Below are 17,072 nucleotides of genomic sequence, written 5' to 3' on the forward strand. Positions count from 1 at the left end.
AAACAACCATGAGATAATGGGACAGGGTCATGTGTGGTTTGGTAACTGGCTGGAGAATAGGAAACAGAGGGTAGGAATAAATAGACTGTTTTCACAATGGAGGGAAGTAAGAAGTGGGGTCCCCCACAGATCTGTATTGGTCCAGTGCTCTTTAACTCATTCATAAATGATCTAGAAGTTGGGGGAAACAACCACTTAGGGTAGTGAAATCCAAAACAGATTGAGGAATTCCAAAAGGATCTCTGCAAACTGGGTGAGTGGGTGACAAAATGGAAAATGCAGTTCAGTGTAAACAAGCGACCCAACTTCACATATACACTGATGGGGTCTGAGTTGTCAATGACTGACCAGGGGAGAAATCTTGGGGTTTTGGTGGACAGCCTGTTTAAAGTGTCAGCTAAGTGTGTAGCAGCTGTGAAAAAGGCCAATTTCATGCTAGGGATAATTAGGAAGGGGATTGAAAATAAACGTGCTCATATTATAATGCCCTTATACAAATCTATGGTGTGGCCATATTTGGAGTACTGCATACAGTTCTGGTCACCATATCTTAAGATATTGTAGACCAGGAAAAGGTGCGGAAGAGGGCAACTAAGATGATCAGGGGGCTGGAGCACCTTCCTTGTGAGGCAAGGCTACAGCATCTGGGACTATTCTTTTCCAAACTAAAAGAAACGAAAGCGGTGTATAAAATTATGCAAAATGGAGTAGAGAGTTTGGACAGAGAGAAATTTGTATCCCTCTAGAACCAGGGGTCATCCCATGAAACTGATGAGCAACAAATGCAAGTCCTTTTTCAGTGCATCATTCATCTAAGAGCCCCTGGTGGTGCAGTTGTAAAACTGCCGCCCTGTAACCAGAAGGTTACAAGTTCGAGCCTGACCAGGGGCTCAAGGTTGACTCAGCCTTCCATCCTTCCGAGGTCGGTAAAATGAGTACCCAGAATGTTGGCGGCAATATGCTAAATCATTGTAAACTGCTTAGAGAGCTCCGGCTATAGAGTGGTATATAAATGTAAGTGCTATTGCTATTGCTATGGAATTCTCTGCCACAGGATGTGGTGATGGCCATTAGCTTGGATGGCTTTAAAGGGGGTTTAGACACACATGGAGGACAAGTCTATCAATGGCTACTAGTCTGGTGGTTATAGGTCACTTAATACATCTAAATACCAGTTGCAGGGGAACAACAGCAGGAGACAGGGGGATGCCCTCAGCTCTTGCATGTGGGCTTCTCAGAGGCATTTGGTAGGTCACTGTGGGAAACAAGATGCTGGGGTTGATAGGCCTTGGGCCTGATCCAGCAGGACTGTTCTTGTGTTCTTCTGGTGTGACATAACAGGACACATTCTTTTTTATTATTTCTTTATTTTGTTTTTCAGCCCCTTATCTCATAGTCTTGTGAGGAATTTCACAGGGCTCACGTGTTAAAAGAGAGAAAAACCACGCCAATATACAAAGCACAGAAACCTTAAAACTAAATACAAGAACTCATCTAAAAACAGACCTGGAGACTGTGACAAAATGGTGTTTTAGAATTGCAATTAGCAAAATATTTTGTGTAAGATATGAAGTTAAACTGCAGGTTTTGTACTGATTGTAGTACAAGCAGCAAAAGGACTGTTGTGATTGGACAGTGGGGATTCCGTATGAAGATGGGGTGAGAGAGTCTGGGAGCATTAAAGTCAGAGCAGGGTTTCTCAAACTTGGGTCCTCAAATGTTGGACTACATCTCCCATCACCCCCAAAAGCCAATGTGGCTGGGGATGGTGGGAGTTGTTCAGCAACATCTGGGAACCCAAGCTGGAGAACCCTTGAGTTAGAGGGTAGCTGCTACTGGTTGGTAGGCATGCCTTTTGTAGATTTGTGTAGAAGAGAGAATTGTATTTTATTTTAAACAAGAATAAATCCTTGGCTGTAGTACATCTGAACTGGCAATTTCATTGTCAATAATATCTTCATGAAGACAGGAATTGTTAGGCCAGGACAGTAGAGCGATTCTGAGAGGCTTGAGGTATCAGGGTGGTGGCTGAAAGTGTCCTCAAGCGGTGGCAGTGGGCTGATATTCTAACGTCTCAAAACCTCAGGGTGGGACATCACAGAGACTACATTCATATTTGCCCAATTTAGATAGATTTTAAATCAGAAATAGTCCCCCCGCCTGCCCACCATTAATGGCATCTTTACCCAATTTCATTCCCATCTTCATCCTCTGATTTTTAAACACTCTCTTCATTCTTCACAGATGTTGTCCCGCAAGAGACAAACTGTCCTCACTGTGTGGACTCTCCAGTCCATCTGAGTCCTCAACATTCATGGAAGGTTCTACATCAGAGTCACTCTTTAGCATTTCTCCTGTGTGTATTTGCTGGTGTGTATTTGGATTTTTCTTACTTGGAAAGCTTTTTCCACATTCAGAGTCCTCATGACTTTCTTCTTTTATGTGGTGTCTGTGGTGTGAAGTCAACATCTTCCCTTTCCGAAATGCTTTTCCACACTCAAAACATTTAAAGGGTTTCTCTCCAGTGTGGATTCTCTGGTGTTCAGTGAGACAGTAACTTCGTAGGAAACTTTTGCCACACACGGGACATTCATGGGGTTTCTCTCCTGTGTGGATTTTCTGATGTCTTTTCAGTATGTTTCTGTCATGGAAGGTTTTTCCACACTCAGGACACTCAAATGGTTTTTCTCCGGTGTGAATTCTCTGGTGTGACACAAGCAGACACCTACGGTGAAAACCTTTCCCACACACCAGACATCCATAAAGGGCCTCATTTTTGTGGATTATCTGATGTGAACCAAGTTGAGCCTTACTTCGGAAGCTTTTCTCACATTCCAGGCATTGGTATGGTTTCTCCCCAGTGTGGATGCTCTGATGCTCATTCAATGCACCTTTTGTTCGGAAGGCTTTTTCACAATCAGGACATTCATAAGGTTTCTCTCCAGTATGTGTTCTCTGATGCAAGACAAGATAATACTTCCGTTTAAAGCATTTTCCACACTCCAGGCATCCATAGGGCGTGTCTTCTTTGTGGATTTTCTGATGTGATGACAGATGTTCCTTCCATCGAAAGCTTTTCCCACAATCTGGGCATTGATAGGGTTTTTCCACACTCTGGGCATTCTCTTCTGTGTGGATTATTTGGTGCTTATTTAATGTGTCTCTGGATTTGAAGGTTCTTCTGCACTGAGGACACTCATAGAGTTTGTTACTGGTGTGGACATTCTGATGTTTGAGAAGACTTTGCTTCCTCCGGAAGCTTTTTCCACAGTTTAAACATTCATGCGGTTTCTCTGTTAAGTGGACTATCTGGTGTCTCCTCATTGTTGATTTGGCACAGAACATTTTTCCACATTCAGGACACTCGTATGGTCTCTCTCCAGTGTGGATTCTCTGATGTATAAAAAACGATTTCTCTTGAAGAAAGACTTTCTTACACTCCAGGCACTCATAGAACACTTGTGCAGTGTGTACTTTTTGGTGTCTGTAGAGTGACCTACGTTCACGGAAGGCTTGTCCACACTCATGACACACAAAGGGTTTCTCTCCAGTGTGAATTCTTTGGTGCGATACAAGTGTTGCCTTATGGCGGAAACCTTTCCCACAATCAGGACATGCATAAGGTTTCTCTTTTGTGTGCACTGCTTGATGTGTCAGAAGACCACTCTTTCGTCGGAAGTTTTTCCCACATTTGGAGCATGTATAGGGTTTCTCTTCCTTGTGTGTAAGCAGATGTCTATTCATAGTTTTATTGTCATAGAACATTTTTCCACACTCAGGACACAAGCAACTTCTCTCCCTGGTGTGGGTCCTCTGATCTGCTGAAAGAGACCCTTCTTGGTAGCAAGGTTCTCCACTCTCAGTGCAGCCAAATACTTTCATATGGCTCCTCTGATGTACCATAAGCAACTTCTCCCGTTGGTAGCTTGCGTCACACTCTAGGCATTTATAAAGTTTTCTTCTTGCATGGATTCTCTGATGTTGCAGCAGGTTATCTTTCCGTCGGAAGCTTTTCCCACATTTGGAGCATGTATAGGGTTTCTCTTCCCTGTGTGTAAGCAGATGTCTTTTCATAGTTTTATTATCATAGAACATTTTTCCACACTCGGGACACAAACAAGTTTGTTCCCTGGTGTGCGTCCTCTGATCTGCTGAAAGAGACCCTTCTTGGTAGCAAGAGTCTCCACTATCAGCGCAGCCAAATACTTTCATATGGCTCCTCTGATGTACCATAAGCAATTTCTCTCGTGGGTAGCTTGCGTCACACTCTAGGCATTTATAAAGTTTTCTTCTTGCATGGATTCTCTGATGTTGCAGCAGCTTATCTTTCTGTTGAAAGCTCTTTTCACACTCTGAGCATTGATGCAGACTCTCTTTGGAGTGGGTTCTCTGATGTTTCAGAAGGCGACCCTTCTGCGGGATGCTTTTCCTACACTCTGAGCACTCATATGGCTTTTTAGCCTTATGGACTTGCTGGTGTCTAATGAATTCAGACTTTTGTTGGAAACTTTCCCCACAATCGATACACACGAGGCCTTTTTTTGTAGAGGATGGTGTGGCTTTGTTAAATATCAATCCACATTCCAGGCACTGATTAGATTCTTGACTTTGCTGTGCCAGCTGCTTTTCCTTCATGGATTTATGCTCACCTTTGCGGATCTCAGGAATCAGGGACACATCACTCTGTGGTCCACCCAGCAACATCCTTTGAGGTCTCACCTGTTCTGCACCCCACCAGCAAGGACTCTCTTCAGAATTCTCAGCTACTAGAGAATCCACTGAGGTTCTATTTCCTGTTCAAAAGAAAGAAAGAACTAGTAGTTCTAAGTAGATCTAATGGAGTCTGCTTTCCACTTCTTTTAACATGGTGGCCCGCATACAGACTAACTAATCACAACACCATTAGTTCTACCAGTGCAAGAAGATCATGTAGCTGTGCAAATTTCTGAGGATGCTTGAAATTGCAGTTTGTTTGTTTTATTGATTGATTGATTGATTGATTGATTGATTGTTAAATTTATATACTGCCTTTCATCAAAACAATCCCAAGGTGGTTTACAGCAAAATTTAAAAACAAGATTGTAAAAAAGACACAATTAAAACATTAAGCTAAAATATAAAACAAATCTGATTAAAAATGTAAAACAAAAGCATAAGAGGAATACAGAGTACAAAGAGCAGCAGCAGAGACAATCAAATAAAAGCCTGGGCAAAAAGCCAAGATTTTACACTCTTTCTAAAAGCTCTGTTGGAGACCGAGGATCGAATAGCCACCGTGAGCATTCCAGAGTCCGGGGGGCAGTAACAGAGAAGGCCCTGTCCCGCGTGCACGACAACCGCGCCCCCCTCATTGTCTGCACTGTGTTCCAATCACAGTGAGTCAGGGAGGAATGAGGGCTCTGAGCACCCCTTACAAACCTTTCAATCACCCCTGGTTGGGACCCCCTGCACTGGCACAACATATTTGCACAAGCATCTTGTTACTCTGGATGTCAGGTAGTGACTCTTATCTAGGCTCTGCTCTATGTGCTATGAATTTAGTTTTATCTGACTGTCAGCACATGGCTTACAAAGGGGTTTTGTCTATGTTTCGAGTGGCCACCATCCTGAGACAACATGACAGATCAGCAAAAACCAAAACCAGAGTCTGCTAAGACCTCCTCCCATGTGCTGTGAATCTGTTCTTTATCAGACTGCAAATGCAAACTCTATTAGAGAGGGACACACAGACAAGATGCAGATGCAGTGATCCTATAAGCTTTCTGCCCTTTCAAAAGTAGGCTAAAAACAATGGAAACATAAGAAACAGGTAGGACAACATATAGGAAGGCAAGAACCTATTGGCCACAAATTATGAAGATATCAAATCAGGTTTTGTAAGTGAAGTTCTATTCAGACCCAAAGGGTTGATTGCTGACACTTTTGCAAGGGATAATTCCTAGAGATGAGGAAATCGTATTCCATTATATTGTGGTGGCAAGAGTGTTGGATGGAAATGCCCAAAATATACATTTGTCCCTTGTCAACTACAAGGGTCAGCCCAGTATCAACCACAAGGGTTCCATTCTCGCAAAACCCCACGGTTGGCAAAATCACAGTTGGCAAGACTAAGAAGTCTATGGGAATCAGAGGGTTAGGGGAACCGCAGTCACAAATGCACCTCAAAAATAAGGCAGGAAAAGTTGGGAAAGCACCAAAAATCACCAGGAATCATTAAGAAGAATGGGTAGCTTGAACCTCAGGAAAAATTTGGAAGCACCAAAAATCACTTAAATTCACTTAAGATCACCAAGAGTCACCATGAAGAATGAGCAGACTGAACATCAGGAAATAGGAAGGAAAAAATTGAAAACACACAAAAATTACTTGAATTCACTTTAAATCACCCAAACACAAGAAATCTGAATGAAAAGCTTCTCCTACCTGACAGCTATGCAGATGGTCATGAGGAGGAGTGGGGGGGGTAGGAGGGATTTTGTGGGGTGAAGTGAGGTGTAATCGGGGTGGGTGGGGTGGGGCTCAGGGAGGATTTTATAGAGAAGAGGGTTCACCAACACCCTCCTCCTTCTCCTCCTCCTCCTCTTCCGTGTCCACAGTTGCAAGCAGTCGACAGCTGCTCCCTGAAGTACCAGGCTGCTCTGAAGTGCCGGATTGCTCTCTATGCACTCCTTTGAAGAAGTTTAGGAGGGTTGGCTGTGCCATCATCTTCCTCAGGTCTTTTTGGACTTCTGCATAAGGGCAGATAAGTTCGTTCAGTCCTTGCCTGAATGTCAGGCTGCCCTGTATGAAGGGGTCCATGTCCACTGCCTCGTCTGCCAGCTTAGAGGCATGCTTGAGGAACCTGTTCACCTTTCCCAGGATCAACTTCGCTGTGGCCCTGCAGTCTTCCTCTTCTTCCTGATCACTGGATGATTTGATCAGGGCCTCCAGGTCTTGTTCCGTGAGCTCTTCAGAGTGTGACTCCAGGAGCTCTGCAACTTCAGTCGGCTGGATGTCTTCAAATCCTTCGCCACCAAGTCGTCGGGCAGAAGTCACAATCCTCCCGACCTCTTCCTCCACAGCAGGCACAGCACTGGGATCCTTCACAGCCTCCTTCCACAGCTTCCTCCAGCAGGCATTCAGGGTGCTGGCCTTGATCTCGTCCATCGCCTCCTTGATGATGGTCAAAGCGTGGGTGATGTTGTAGCCCTTCCACGCTTCCTTCAAGGTCAGGTCAGGGTTGCTGTCCATCAGGTCGGCAATGTGCTCGAAGTTGCGCCTGGAGTAGTAACGCTTGAAGGCCTGGATGATGCCTTGTTCCAGAGGCTGGATGAGTGACGCGGTGTTTGGAGGCAGGAAAACCACTTCCACATTGGGGTGGGCAAGCAGCAGGTCTGGAGGATGCCCTGGGGCATTGTCCAAGAGCAGCAGCGCCTTGAAAACCAGGTTCTTCTCCCTCAGGTAGCGCTCCACCTCATGGACAAAGCAATCGTTGAACCAGGACATGAAGATGGTGCGTGTGACCCAGGCCTTCACATTCGCCCTCCAGAAGACAGGGAGGTGGTTCTTGTTTTTCCCCTTCAGTGCCCGTGGATTCAGGGACCTGTAGACGAGCATGGGCTTCACCATCAGGCCACCGGAGGTATTTGAGCAGAACAGAAGGGTCAGCCTGTCCTTGGCAGCTTTGAATCCTGGAGCCCTTCTCTCCTCCTTGGCAATGAAGGTGCGGTCAGGCATCCTCTTCCAAAAGAGTGTCGTCTCATCTGCATTGAACACCTGGTCGGGCACATAGCCCCTTTCCTGGATTAGTCTCTTCAGCTCCGCAGGAAAAGTGGCTGCGGCCTGCTGGTCTGCAGAGGCAATCTCCCCACTAAGCTTCACATTGTGCAGGCTGAACCGCTTCTTAAAGTTCTCAAACCAGCCCTTACTGGCTTGAAACTTCTCTGGGTCTCCCTCTCCGGAGCTCTCTACCAAATGCCTGTAGATTTTCCTTGCCTTGTTGCAGATCATGCGGGCACTGAGAGGAAACTTTTTCTGGGTCTGGTCCTCCATCCAGATGTTCAGGGCCTTCTCCGTCTTTTCGATGTTGGGGTCTCGTGGCATGTAGGAAACTTTTCGAGAGGACGGGGTCCCATTGGCAACACTGACTCTGATGGCAGCCTCAGTTTTTTTAATGTTGCGGATAGTCGATTCGCTGACCCCAAACAATCTTCCAACCATACTGCTGCTTTGGCCTTCTCTCAGGCAGTCCAGGACTTTGATTTTGTCACCCAGGGACATGACATGCCTTGGCCGCTTAGCCACAGCACCTTCCTCTCCCTTTCTGACACGTTTTGGAGCCATTTTTTTAACTCTTTCTCTCTCACTTCTGCTCCCCTCTCTCTCTCTCTCTTTCCTCCGCTTCTCTCCCTCTCTCTTTCTCTCCTCCAACTCTCTCTGTCTCACCTCCTCTTCTCTCCCTCTCCCTAAAAAAGGAAAAAAAAAACACCCTTAAGCTTATAAAACACAACCTTTCTCTCCTCAGTTCCCCCCACAAAGATACATATGCGTGTCCATGCAGGTGCACGCACACATACACACACAAACAGACACACAATTCTCTCCCTCTGTCTCCTCCACTTCTCTCCCTCCCTCCCTCTCTCTCTCCTCCATCTCTTTCTTCCACTTCTCTCCCCCCCTCTCTCTTCCATCTCTCCCTCTCTCCTCCCTCTGCTTCTCTCCCTCTCTCTCTCCTCTGCTTCTCTCTCTCTCTCCTCTGCTTCTCTCTCTCTCTCCTCTGCTTCTCTCTCTCTCTCCTCTGCTTCTCTCCTCAGTCTCTTTTGCGTTTCTCGCACTTCAAACTGGGTTATAACTCACACATATTCAAGTTGTGGGAAGAAAGACCACTGACAAAATTCCATCCCTGTATACTTAAAAGTGCGTTACATAAATCCGTGGCTGGTGGGGGACAACTGTATCTTACAGCAGGCAGTGCTCACATGTAGTTACCCATTCAAATGCAAACCAAGGAAGATGCTGCTTAGCCCAGGGGACAATTCATACTTGCTAGCACAAAAGCAGGTCTCTTCCCCTAAATTGTTTGCATTAGTGCCATACTAGTCTAGAACAAAAGCTCCAGACTTGTTCTGGCAAGCTAGCACAACAGTCATTTAAAGTTAAATGTAACTAATCTTGTGAGACTGGCTTACATCCAGACAAAGTTACTCACAAGAACACCCACTGGAAGTATTAGGACAAAGAAACTTGTCCCACTAATTTCAGTAGTACTACTCATGAGTAACTTAATCTAGATGAAAGCCAGTTACTGTAATAGCCAAGCTCTTTGCTTGGGAGGCAACGGAGTTGTGTTCCAATCACAGTGAGTCAGGGAGGAATGAGGGCTCTGAGCACCCCTTACAAACCTTTCAATCACCCCTGGTTGGGACCCCCTGCACTGGCACAACATATTTGCACCAGCATCTTGTTACTCTGGATGTCAGGTAGTGACTCTTATCTAGGCTCTGCTCTATGTGCTATGAATTTAGTTTTATCTGACAGTCAGCACATGGCTTACAAAGGGGTTTTGTCTATATTTCGAGTGGCCACCATCCTGAGACAACATGACAGATCAGCAAAAACCAAAACCAGAGTCTGCTAAGACCTCCTCCCATGTGCTGTGAATCTGTTCTGTATCAGACTGCAAATGCAAACGCTATTAGAGAGGGACACACAGACAAGATGCAGATGCAGTGATCCTATAAGCTTTCTGCCCTTTCAAAAGTAGGCTAAAAACAATGGAAACATAAGAAACAGGTAGGACAACATATAGGAAGGCAAGAACCTATTGGCCACAAATTATGAAGATATCAAATCAGGTTCTGTAAGCTAAGTTCTATTCAGACCCAAAGGGTTGATTGCTGACACTTTTGCAAGGGATAATTCCTAGAGATGAGGAAATGGTATTCCATTATATTGTGGTGGCAAGAGTGTTGGATGGAAATGCCCAAAATATACTTCAGCTCAGAGAATGGTTTATAGCATTTATATGGTTTATAGTGGTACTCCAGATGTTGATGAACTACAACTCCCATCATTCCAAGCCACAATAAATTGTAGTTGGGGATAGTGGGAGTTGTAGTTCAGCAACATCTGGAATATCACAGTTGGGAACTCCTGGTTTATAAAATTATGCAATTTGACCATAATAAACAAAATTCCATGCATATTTGGGTAAGGCAAGGAAGGCTATAATTACATGGCTGAACTGAATTATTATACTAGAGCCAAGACTATTGCAAAGTTAATAGACATATTGAAAGTTCTGTATTTAGGGGAGAAATGAAATGCATGGCTATAGGATGTGGGAAACACCTGGCTTAGCAGTGGCACATGTCAAAAGGATCTTGGGGCTGCAGTTGAGCACAAGCGGAACAGCCGCGTGATGCAGCTGCAAAAACAGAAAATGCCATTTTAGGCTGAATTAATAGAAACATTGTTTCCAAGTCACAAGCAGCTATAGTTCAACTTTATTCCACACTAGGCCAACCTCATCTGGAGTACTGTGTGCAGTTCTGGGTGCAGCACTTTTAAAAGGATGTCAACAAATTGGAATGATTCAGAAAAGGGCAATGAAGGTTAGCAGAGATCTGAAAAACAAGGCCTGTGGTTGAAGGAGTTGGTTGTGTTTAGCCAGGAGAGACAATTGGGTGTGGGGATACGATAGCACCCTGAAAATACCTAACATGCTAAACATAGACTCAGCTATGCCACTACGGCTATCTAGCTGGTCATACTCACTTTAACAAAGGGATCCATCGATCTTACCTTCCTCACAGTACTGAAAATCCTGAACAGATGGTTCCTCTTCTAGCTTGACCTGGACAAATGATTCCTCTTCTACCATGTTCTGGACAGATGACTCATCCTCTAGCTTGATCTGCATGGATGTTTCCTCTTCTTGCTTGAACAGAGTGGACAGCTCATCTTCTAGCTTGATATGGATGGATAAGTCCTCTTCTAGCTTGATCTGGGTGGCCGGCTCCTCTTCTAGCATATTCAGAACATATGGTTCCTCTTCTAGCTTGATTTGGGAGGACAGCTCTTCTTCTAGCATGCTGTGGACAAATTGTTCCTCCTCTAGCTTGATCTGGGTGGTTGGCTCTTCTAACATGTTCTGGACAAATTGTTCCTCTTCTAACTTGATCTGGGCAGGCAGCTTTTGTTCTAGCATGTTCTGGACTGATGATTCCTCTTCTTGCTTGATCTGGGTGGCTGGCTCCTCTTCTAGCATGCTCTGGAGGGATGGTTCCTCTTCTAGCTTGATCAGGGTGGGTGGCTCTTCTTCTAATATGTTCTGGAATGACATTTCTTCTTCCAGCTTGATCTGAGTGGGCTGCTTCTCTTCTAGCATGTTCTGGATGCGTGGTTCCTCTTCTTGCTTGCTCTGGATGACTGGCTCCTCTTCCAGCATGCTCTGGATGGATGGGTCCTCTTCTAGCTTGTTCTGGGTAGACAGCTTCTCTTCTAGTATGTTCTGGACAGACAACTCCTGTTCTAGCTTGATCTGGGTGGCTGGCTCCTCTAGCATTTTATGGGTGTCCGGCCGCATTTCTAGCACGTTCTAGATGGATGATTCCTCATCTTGCTTGATCTGGGTGGCTGGCTCCTCTCCCAGCATGCTCTGGGTGGATGGTTTCTCTTCTAGCTTGATCTGGGTGGCTGGCTCCTCTTCTAGTTCGAGTTGGACAAATGCCCCTTTCCTAACATGTTCTGGACAGTCAGCTGTTCTTCTACCTTGATTTGGGTGACCAGCTCCTTCTAGAATGATCTGGACATAATATCACTTATCTTCTAGCCTGATCTCTTCCAGCCTGAGATGAGTGGGTGCTTCCAGCTTTATTCCTCTTCTAGAATGACCAGGACAGATTGCTTGCCTTCTGCTTCATCTGAAGGGATAGACTGTTTTCTAGTTTGAAATTGTTTCTCTTCTAGCTTGATCCAGATGGACAGTTGTTCTTCAGGTTTGAGGTAGGCACAAGATTCCTCTTTTAGCTTGAGTTGGGAGGCCTGAATGGACATCCCTGGATCACAGGAAATGGAGGGGAAAGACAGGAAGTGTGAAACAAAGAATTTACCATAACCTGGATTAAGCTTGTTCCCCTATATTCAAAGAATATAAGCATGGTGAAAACACACACACACACATTTGATTTTTGATAGATTATGAAAATTATGTTCAAACATGCTTGCTTCGTTTATTAACAAAAAAATCAAAGTGGTTAACAGGAGACATCACCATGTATGCATGAATGCAAATATTATTAAAATACAGAACAAATGCTTAGAATTATAACACCCACAGAAATTAGCTAGGTAATTCCCGCTGGTGTGTTTCCCAGAATATGGGAAACACCTATATCAGGCATCAGCGATATAGGAAGGTGCTAAAAGGCATCATCTCACCCAGATGTGGGAGATGGCAATGGTAAACCCCTCCTGTATTCTACCAAAGACAACCACAGGGCTCTGTGGGCGCCAGGAGTCGACACTGACTCCACGGCACATTTTACCTTTATATTAATAAAGACATACCAGTAGACTATATTGCAGGGTTGTTGTGTGCCACTCTCTCTGTCTCAACCTAACCTGCATTATTTATTTATTTAAACAATGTCCCTCCTGTCTTTCTGCTTAGTATGAGGCACTCACGGCAATTTTTACACTGGATTACATTGCCAGATTATTCTATGCCACTCTCAGCCTCAGCCTGACCCCCACCTCACCCACCTGCAATATTATTTTTATTTTATTTATTTTACATTTTATATCCCGCTCTTCCTCCAAGGAGCCCAGAGCGGTATACTACATACTTAAGTTTCTCCTCACAACCACCCTGTGAAGCAGGTTAGGCTGAGAGAGAAGTGACTGGCCCAGAGTCACCCAGCAAGTCTCATGGCTGAATGGGGATTTGAACTCGGGTCTCCCCGGTCCTTGTCCAGCATATTAACAGTGAATTACACGGCCGGGCTGCTATATCATTCTCTCTCAGCTCAGCCCATCTATTCAGGTTGCCAACTCAGACTGAAACGATTCCTGGGAATATCCCCATCTCCACCATTCTCAAGTCATTCTAGTCTCCTGGATTGTTTTCAAGAGTCACCTGGAGATGGATTTCCTGGAGACTCCAGGCTAACCCCTGGAGGTTTGGCCAGGTCACAGATATTTGAAAAATAAGGAGGGGGCTGTTTCCATTGATGGGCAGTTCCCACTTCTGCCTGAGGGGACATTAAAAGGTGACACACAGTAAAAGCTGGCGTGGAACAGGCCAGAACATCCCCTTAAAAACCAAACTGGACTCCCAAAACAGTGGGGTGTGTTAGAGACACTTGAGAACTGAAATATTTCCAATATTATGTTTGAATTAACCCCTTCGCATCCTGCTACAGCCCAGAGCTGCCCTATAACACTCAGTGTACTTAAGACATCCTGCTGTTTGCGGCAAAAACATTGTTTACGAAATGGCCATCCCAGGCTGTCCCGTTTTTGGCTGTGAATTTGTTAACAGAAGTATAATATCGGCAAGATTTCAGTTCTAAAACATTGTTCTCAAATGACTCTAACACATCCTGCTGTTCGGAGAATCCAGCTTGATTCTGAAGGGGTCACTCTTACCCATCCAGTTCCTGCTTTTACACCTTCCCCATATAAAAGTGCCTGCTTCTGCCTGAAATGGAAGATGCTCCAGTCAGGAAATGGCCTATGAAAGTGCCTCAGTCAGGAAATAGCCTATGTACAATGGGGTCCTTCTCCCTGGTCTTTTGCTATCTCTTTGTCTGACTCAGGCTAAACCCTGGGGGAAGAAATTCCTCTCTTCACATGCTAAATTCTGGGCTGAATACAAATTCAGGATTGCTTAGCCAACTGACCAGAGAGACTGAAAAAGATAACCTACTGTGTGTTGTCCTATCCCTAACCAGGGCTCAGGAAATATAAATAGAAATATGAGTATTTATATACCGCTTTTCAACAAAAGTTCCCAAAGCAGTTAACAGAGAGAGAGAGAGAGATAGGCTCCCTATCCCAAAAGGGCTCATGAACTGAAAAAGAAACGTAAGATAGACCCAGCAACAGCCACTGGAGGGATGCTGTGCTGGGGATGGATAGGGCCAGTTGCTCTCCCCCGCTAAATAAAGAGAATCACCACTTTTAAAAGGTGCCTCTTTGCTCAGTTAGCAGGGGATGATCCACTAGTCCAAGGATTCTCAACGCTGGGTCCCCAGATGTTATTGGACTTCAACTCCCACGATCTCTAGCCCCAGTGGCCTTTGGTTGGGGATTATGGGAGTTGAAGTCTAATAAGATCTGGGGACCTAACGTTGAGAATCCCTGCACTAGTCCATGAAAAATGATGCCTGAGAGTGAGAAAAATCCTGATGGTTAATGTACCAACATCGCTCAAGGAACCATCTGGCAGGTGAACTGAGCCAACACTTCCTGACACCTGCAGATAAACTACCCATCTGTGTACTGTGCCTTTAACAGCACATCTTAATACTGAGAAATCAGAAGACAAAGATTTACACAGAATAGTAGAACTGTAAAGATAGCGTGTGTGTGGTGTAGTAAACAGGGAAACCCAGGTTCTAACCCCCACTTAGCCAGGAAGCTCACCGAGCGGCATTAGGCCAGTCACTCTCTCTTTCTCAGTCTAGCCTGCCTCATAGCGTTGTTGTGAGAATAAAATGTATTTGCTTATATTTATATCCTAATCTTCCTCTAAAGATGCCAGAGCAGTGTGCATGGTTATGTTTATCCTCAGAACAACCCTGTGCGGTAGGCTGGGCTGAGAGATAAGTAACTGACCCAGAGTCACCCACGGAATAGGGATTTGAACTCAGAACTTTTATTTTTATTTCTTTTAATTTTATTTTTACATTTATATCCCTCTCTTCTTCCAAGGAGCTCAGAGTACTACATACTTACGTTTCTCCTCACAACAACCCTGTGAAGTAGGTTAGGCTGAAAGAGAAGTGACTGGCCCAGAGTCACCCAGCTAGTATAATGGCTGAATGGGGATTTGAACTTAGGTCTCCCCAGTCCTAGTCCAGCACTCTAGCCACTACCCCACGCTCGCTCTCCCGGTCCTAGAACCATGTACCCTGCTCTGAGCTCCTTGTAGGAAGGGTAGGGGTAGCAGTGTCATTATAACATTCTCTCTATCACTTGCTAATCCATAGGATTACAGGATATTTGAGTTAGGAGGGACTTTGAAGGTCTTCTAGTCCAACCCCCTGCTCAGAGCAGGAAACTGCCACAGCATCCCCGTCAGAGGGCCATCCAGCCTCTGTTTGAAAACTGTTGGTGAAGAGGCCACATTGCCTGAGGCCGACCATTTCACAGTCAAAGAGTCCTTACAGTTAGGAAAGCCTTCCTAATGTCTAACCTAAATCTGCTTCTTTAGCATTTCAACCCATTGGTTCTGCTCCTGCCCTCACTGACAAAAAGTCCCAGCTCAGGGGAAATAAAGTTGGCAATCCTGTTTCAGAGCCCAGCCGTGGGTTGGGAGTGATTGCACTCTGCATGTGCTCAGGAGCACTTTCTTCCTTAGTGCACATGTAACAGGCTGAGATAGCGGAAGAGAAAGAACATTCTGGAGCTTAAGCTGCAATCCTATGCGTGCTTCCCTGGAAGTCATTCCTATTAAATTCAGTGGGACTTACTTCTAAGTAGGCATGTGTGTAGCCATTCACTAGAAGTCCTATCTCAAGTGATGCCCCAGCATCCTCCGGGTCCAAGATGTCCTCCTACCCCTTTTTGTGCCCCTTCCTTTTCTGTGGCCAGTAATTTCTCATCTTTCCGGGGAGTAATGGCCACGTTAGTCTCTTGCAGTCAAAACGACAAAGGGTCTTGTGCCACTTTAAAACCGAAGACACTGACTGGAGCAGAAACTTTCATCACATCTGATGAAGTGAACTGTAGCCCGCACATTTATTTACAAGCAATAAACGCAGCAGTCTTGAAGGTGCCGCCAAACTCTTTGTTAATGCCCTACCTACGCGAACGAACCACGTTGATTCATTAGTTTCGCTCCCGCGCCCTTTCTAAAAATACGCACCCCCCCAGGTGATGATGAGCGCCCCCGCTGCCCCCCGCTTCCGAAACTCACCCACTCCTCCTCCTCCTCCTCCTCCTTCCGTGTAGCTTTCATGCGCAACCCTGCCCCGAGAATTTCCTGCAGTTCTTCCAACCACAACCTCCCTCCTCGAAGGGCGGAGATATTCAAAAACCAGCGTCCCACCAGGAGAGGGCGGGCAAGAAAAAAGGCCCCTCCCCCTTTCCCACCCCCATTCTCAAATGTCTTGGTCCTTCTATTGTCGCTGGGGGATGATGGGAGTTGTGGTCTAATCCCCATGGGGATGCCAGTAGCTCAGTGGTCGAGAGCTTTTGCATCTTCTTCAAGCAGGGCTGGGGAAATGCTTCTCTCTGGAACCTAGGAGAAGGGCTGCCAGTCAGTGCGGAGTCTGAGCAAGATGACCCAAGGGTCTGACTCAGTAGGAGGAAGCGTTCTTCTGTGTTGGTCGGGTGTTCATTTCACATATTTGTATAGTGCCCAAAATGCAAGTCTCTGGGCGGTTTACAACAAAATAATAAAAAGGTTAAAATATTACAATAATTTAAATGTTCCAACAACATTTGGAATTAAAATTTTAAGGTTTTAATTTGTGGCTGATTTTTACATTTTTTTAATTTTGTGTATATATTTTAACTTGTTTTATACTATTGTAAACCGCCCAGACATGACAGTTTGGGGCGGTGTACAAATGTAATAAATAAATAAATTTGGGGACCCAAGGCTGAGAACCCCTGGGTAAGCTTGTCTTTGGGCATGAACCGTTCTTCTCATCTGGCAAGTTGTGTATACATATTTGTATGGAATTTATTTATTTTGTGTATGTATGTATGCGTGTGTGTGTGTGTGTGTGTGTGTGTGTGTGTGTGTGTATATGTATATGTATACACATACATATACGGCACTGTCTGCTAGTGCCTTACAGCATTTTAATATAGTTTGTCAACTTGACCATCACTACAAATATGTATTAAAATACAAATTT

At 45.0% G+C, this 17,072-nt stretch overlaps 1 protein-coding gene across 2 annotated transcripts; it reads right to left on the reverse strand.

The window, feature by feature from the left end:
- Nucleotides 1-1,356: 1,356 nt before the first annotated feature.
- Nucleotides 1,357-16,274, reverse strand: LOC128342580 (zinc finger protein 420-like). 2 transcript variants are annotated; one of them, XM_053290003.1, is made up of 4 exons: nt 16,124-16,274; nt 10,783-12,038; nt 6,424-8,444; nt 4,662-4,793 (listed from the first exon to the last, which is right to left on the reverse strand). In XM_053290003.1, the coding sequence occupies exons 2-3, from the start codon at nt 11,564-11,566 to the stop codon at nt 6,532-6,534; spliced, it is 2,697 nt and encodes an 898-aa protein (XP_053145978.1). In that variant the 5' UTR covers nt 11,567-12,038; nt 16,124-16,274; the 3' UTR covers nt 4,662-4,793; nt 6,424-6,531. The 2 variants fall into 2 exon arrangements, with proteins under 2 accessions (XP_053145977.1, XP_053145978.1); XM_053290002.1 differs by lacking the exon at nt 6,424-8,444 and having other exon boundaries at nt 1,357-4,793.
- Between the last annotated feature and the right edge of the window lie 798 nt (nt 16,275-17,072).

This window comes from Hemicordylus capensis, chromosome 2, assembly GCF_027244095.1.
Source record: "Hemicordylus capensis ecotype Gifberg chromosome 2, rHemCap1.1.pri, whole genome shotgun sequence".
NCBI lineage: Eukaryota > Metazoa > Chordata > Lepidosauria > Squamata > Cordylidae > Hemicordylus > Hemicordylus capensis.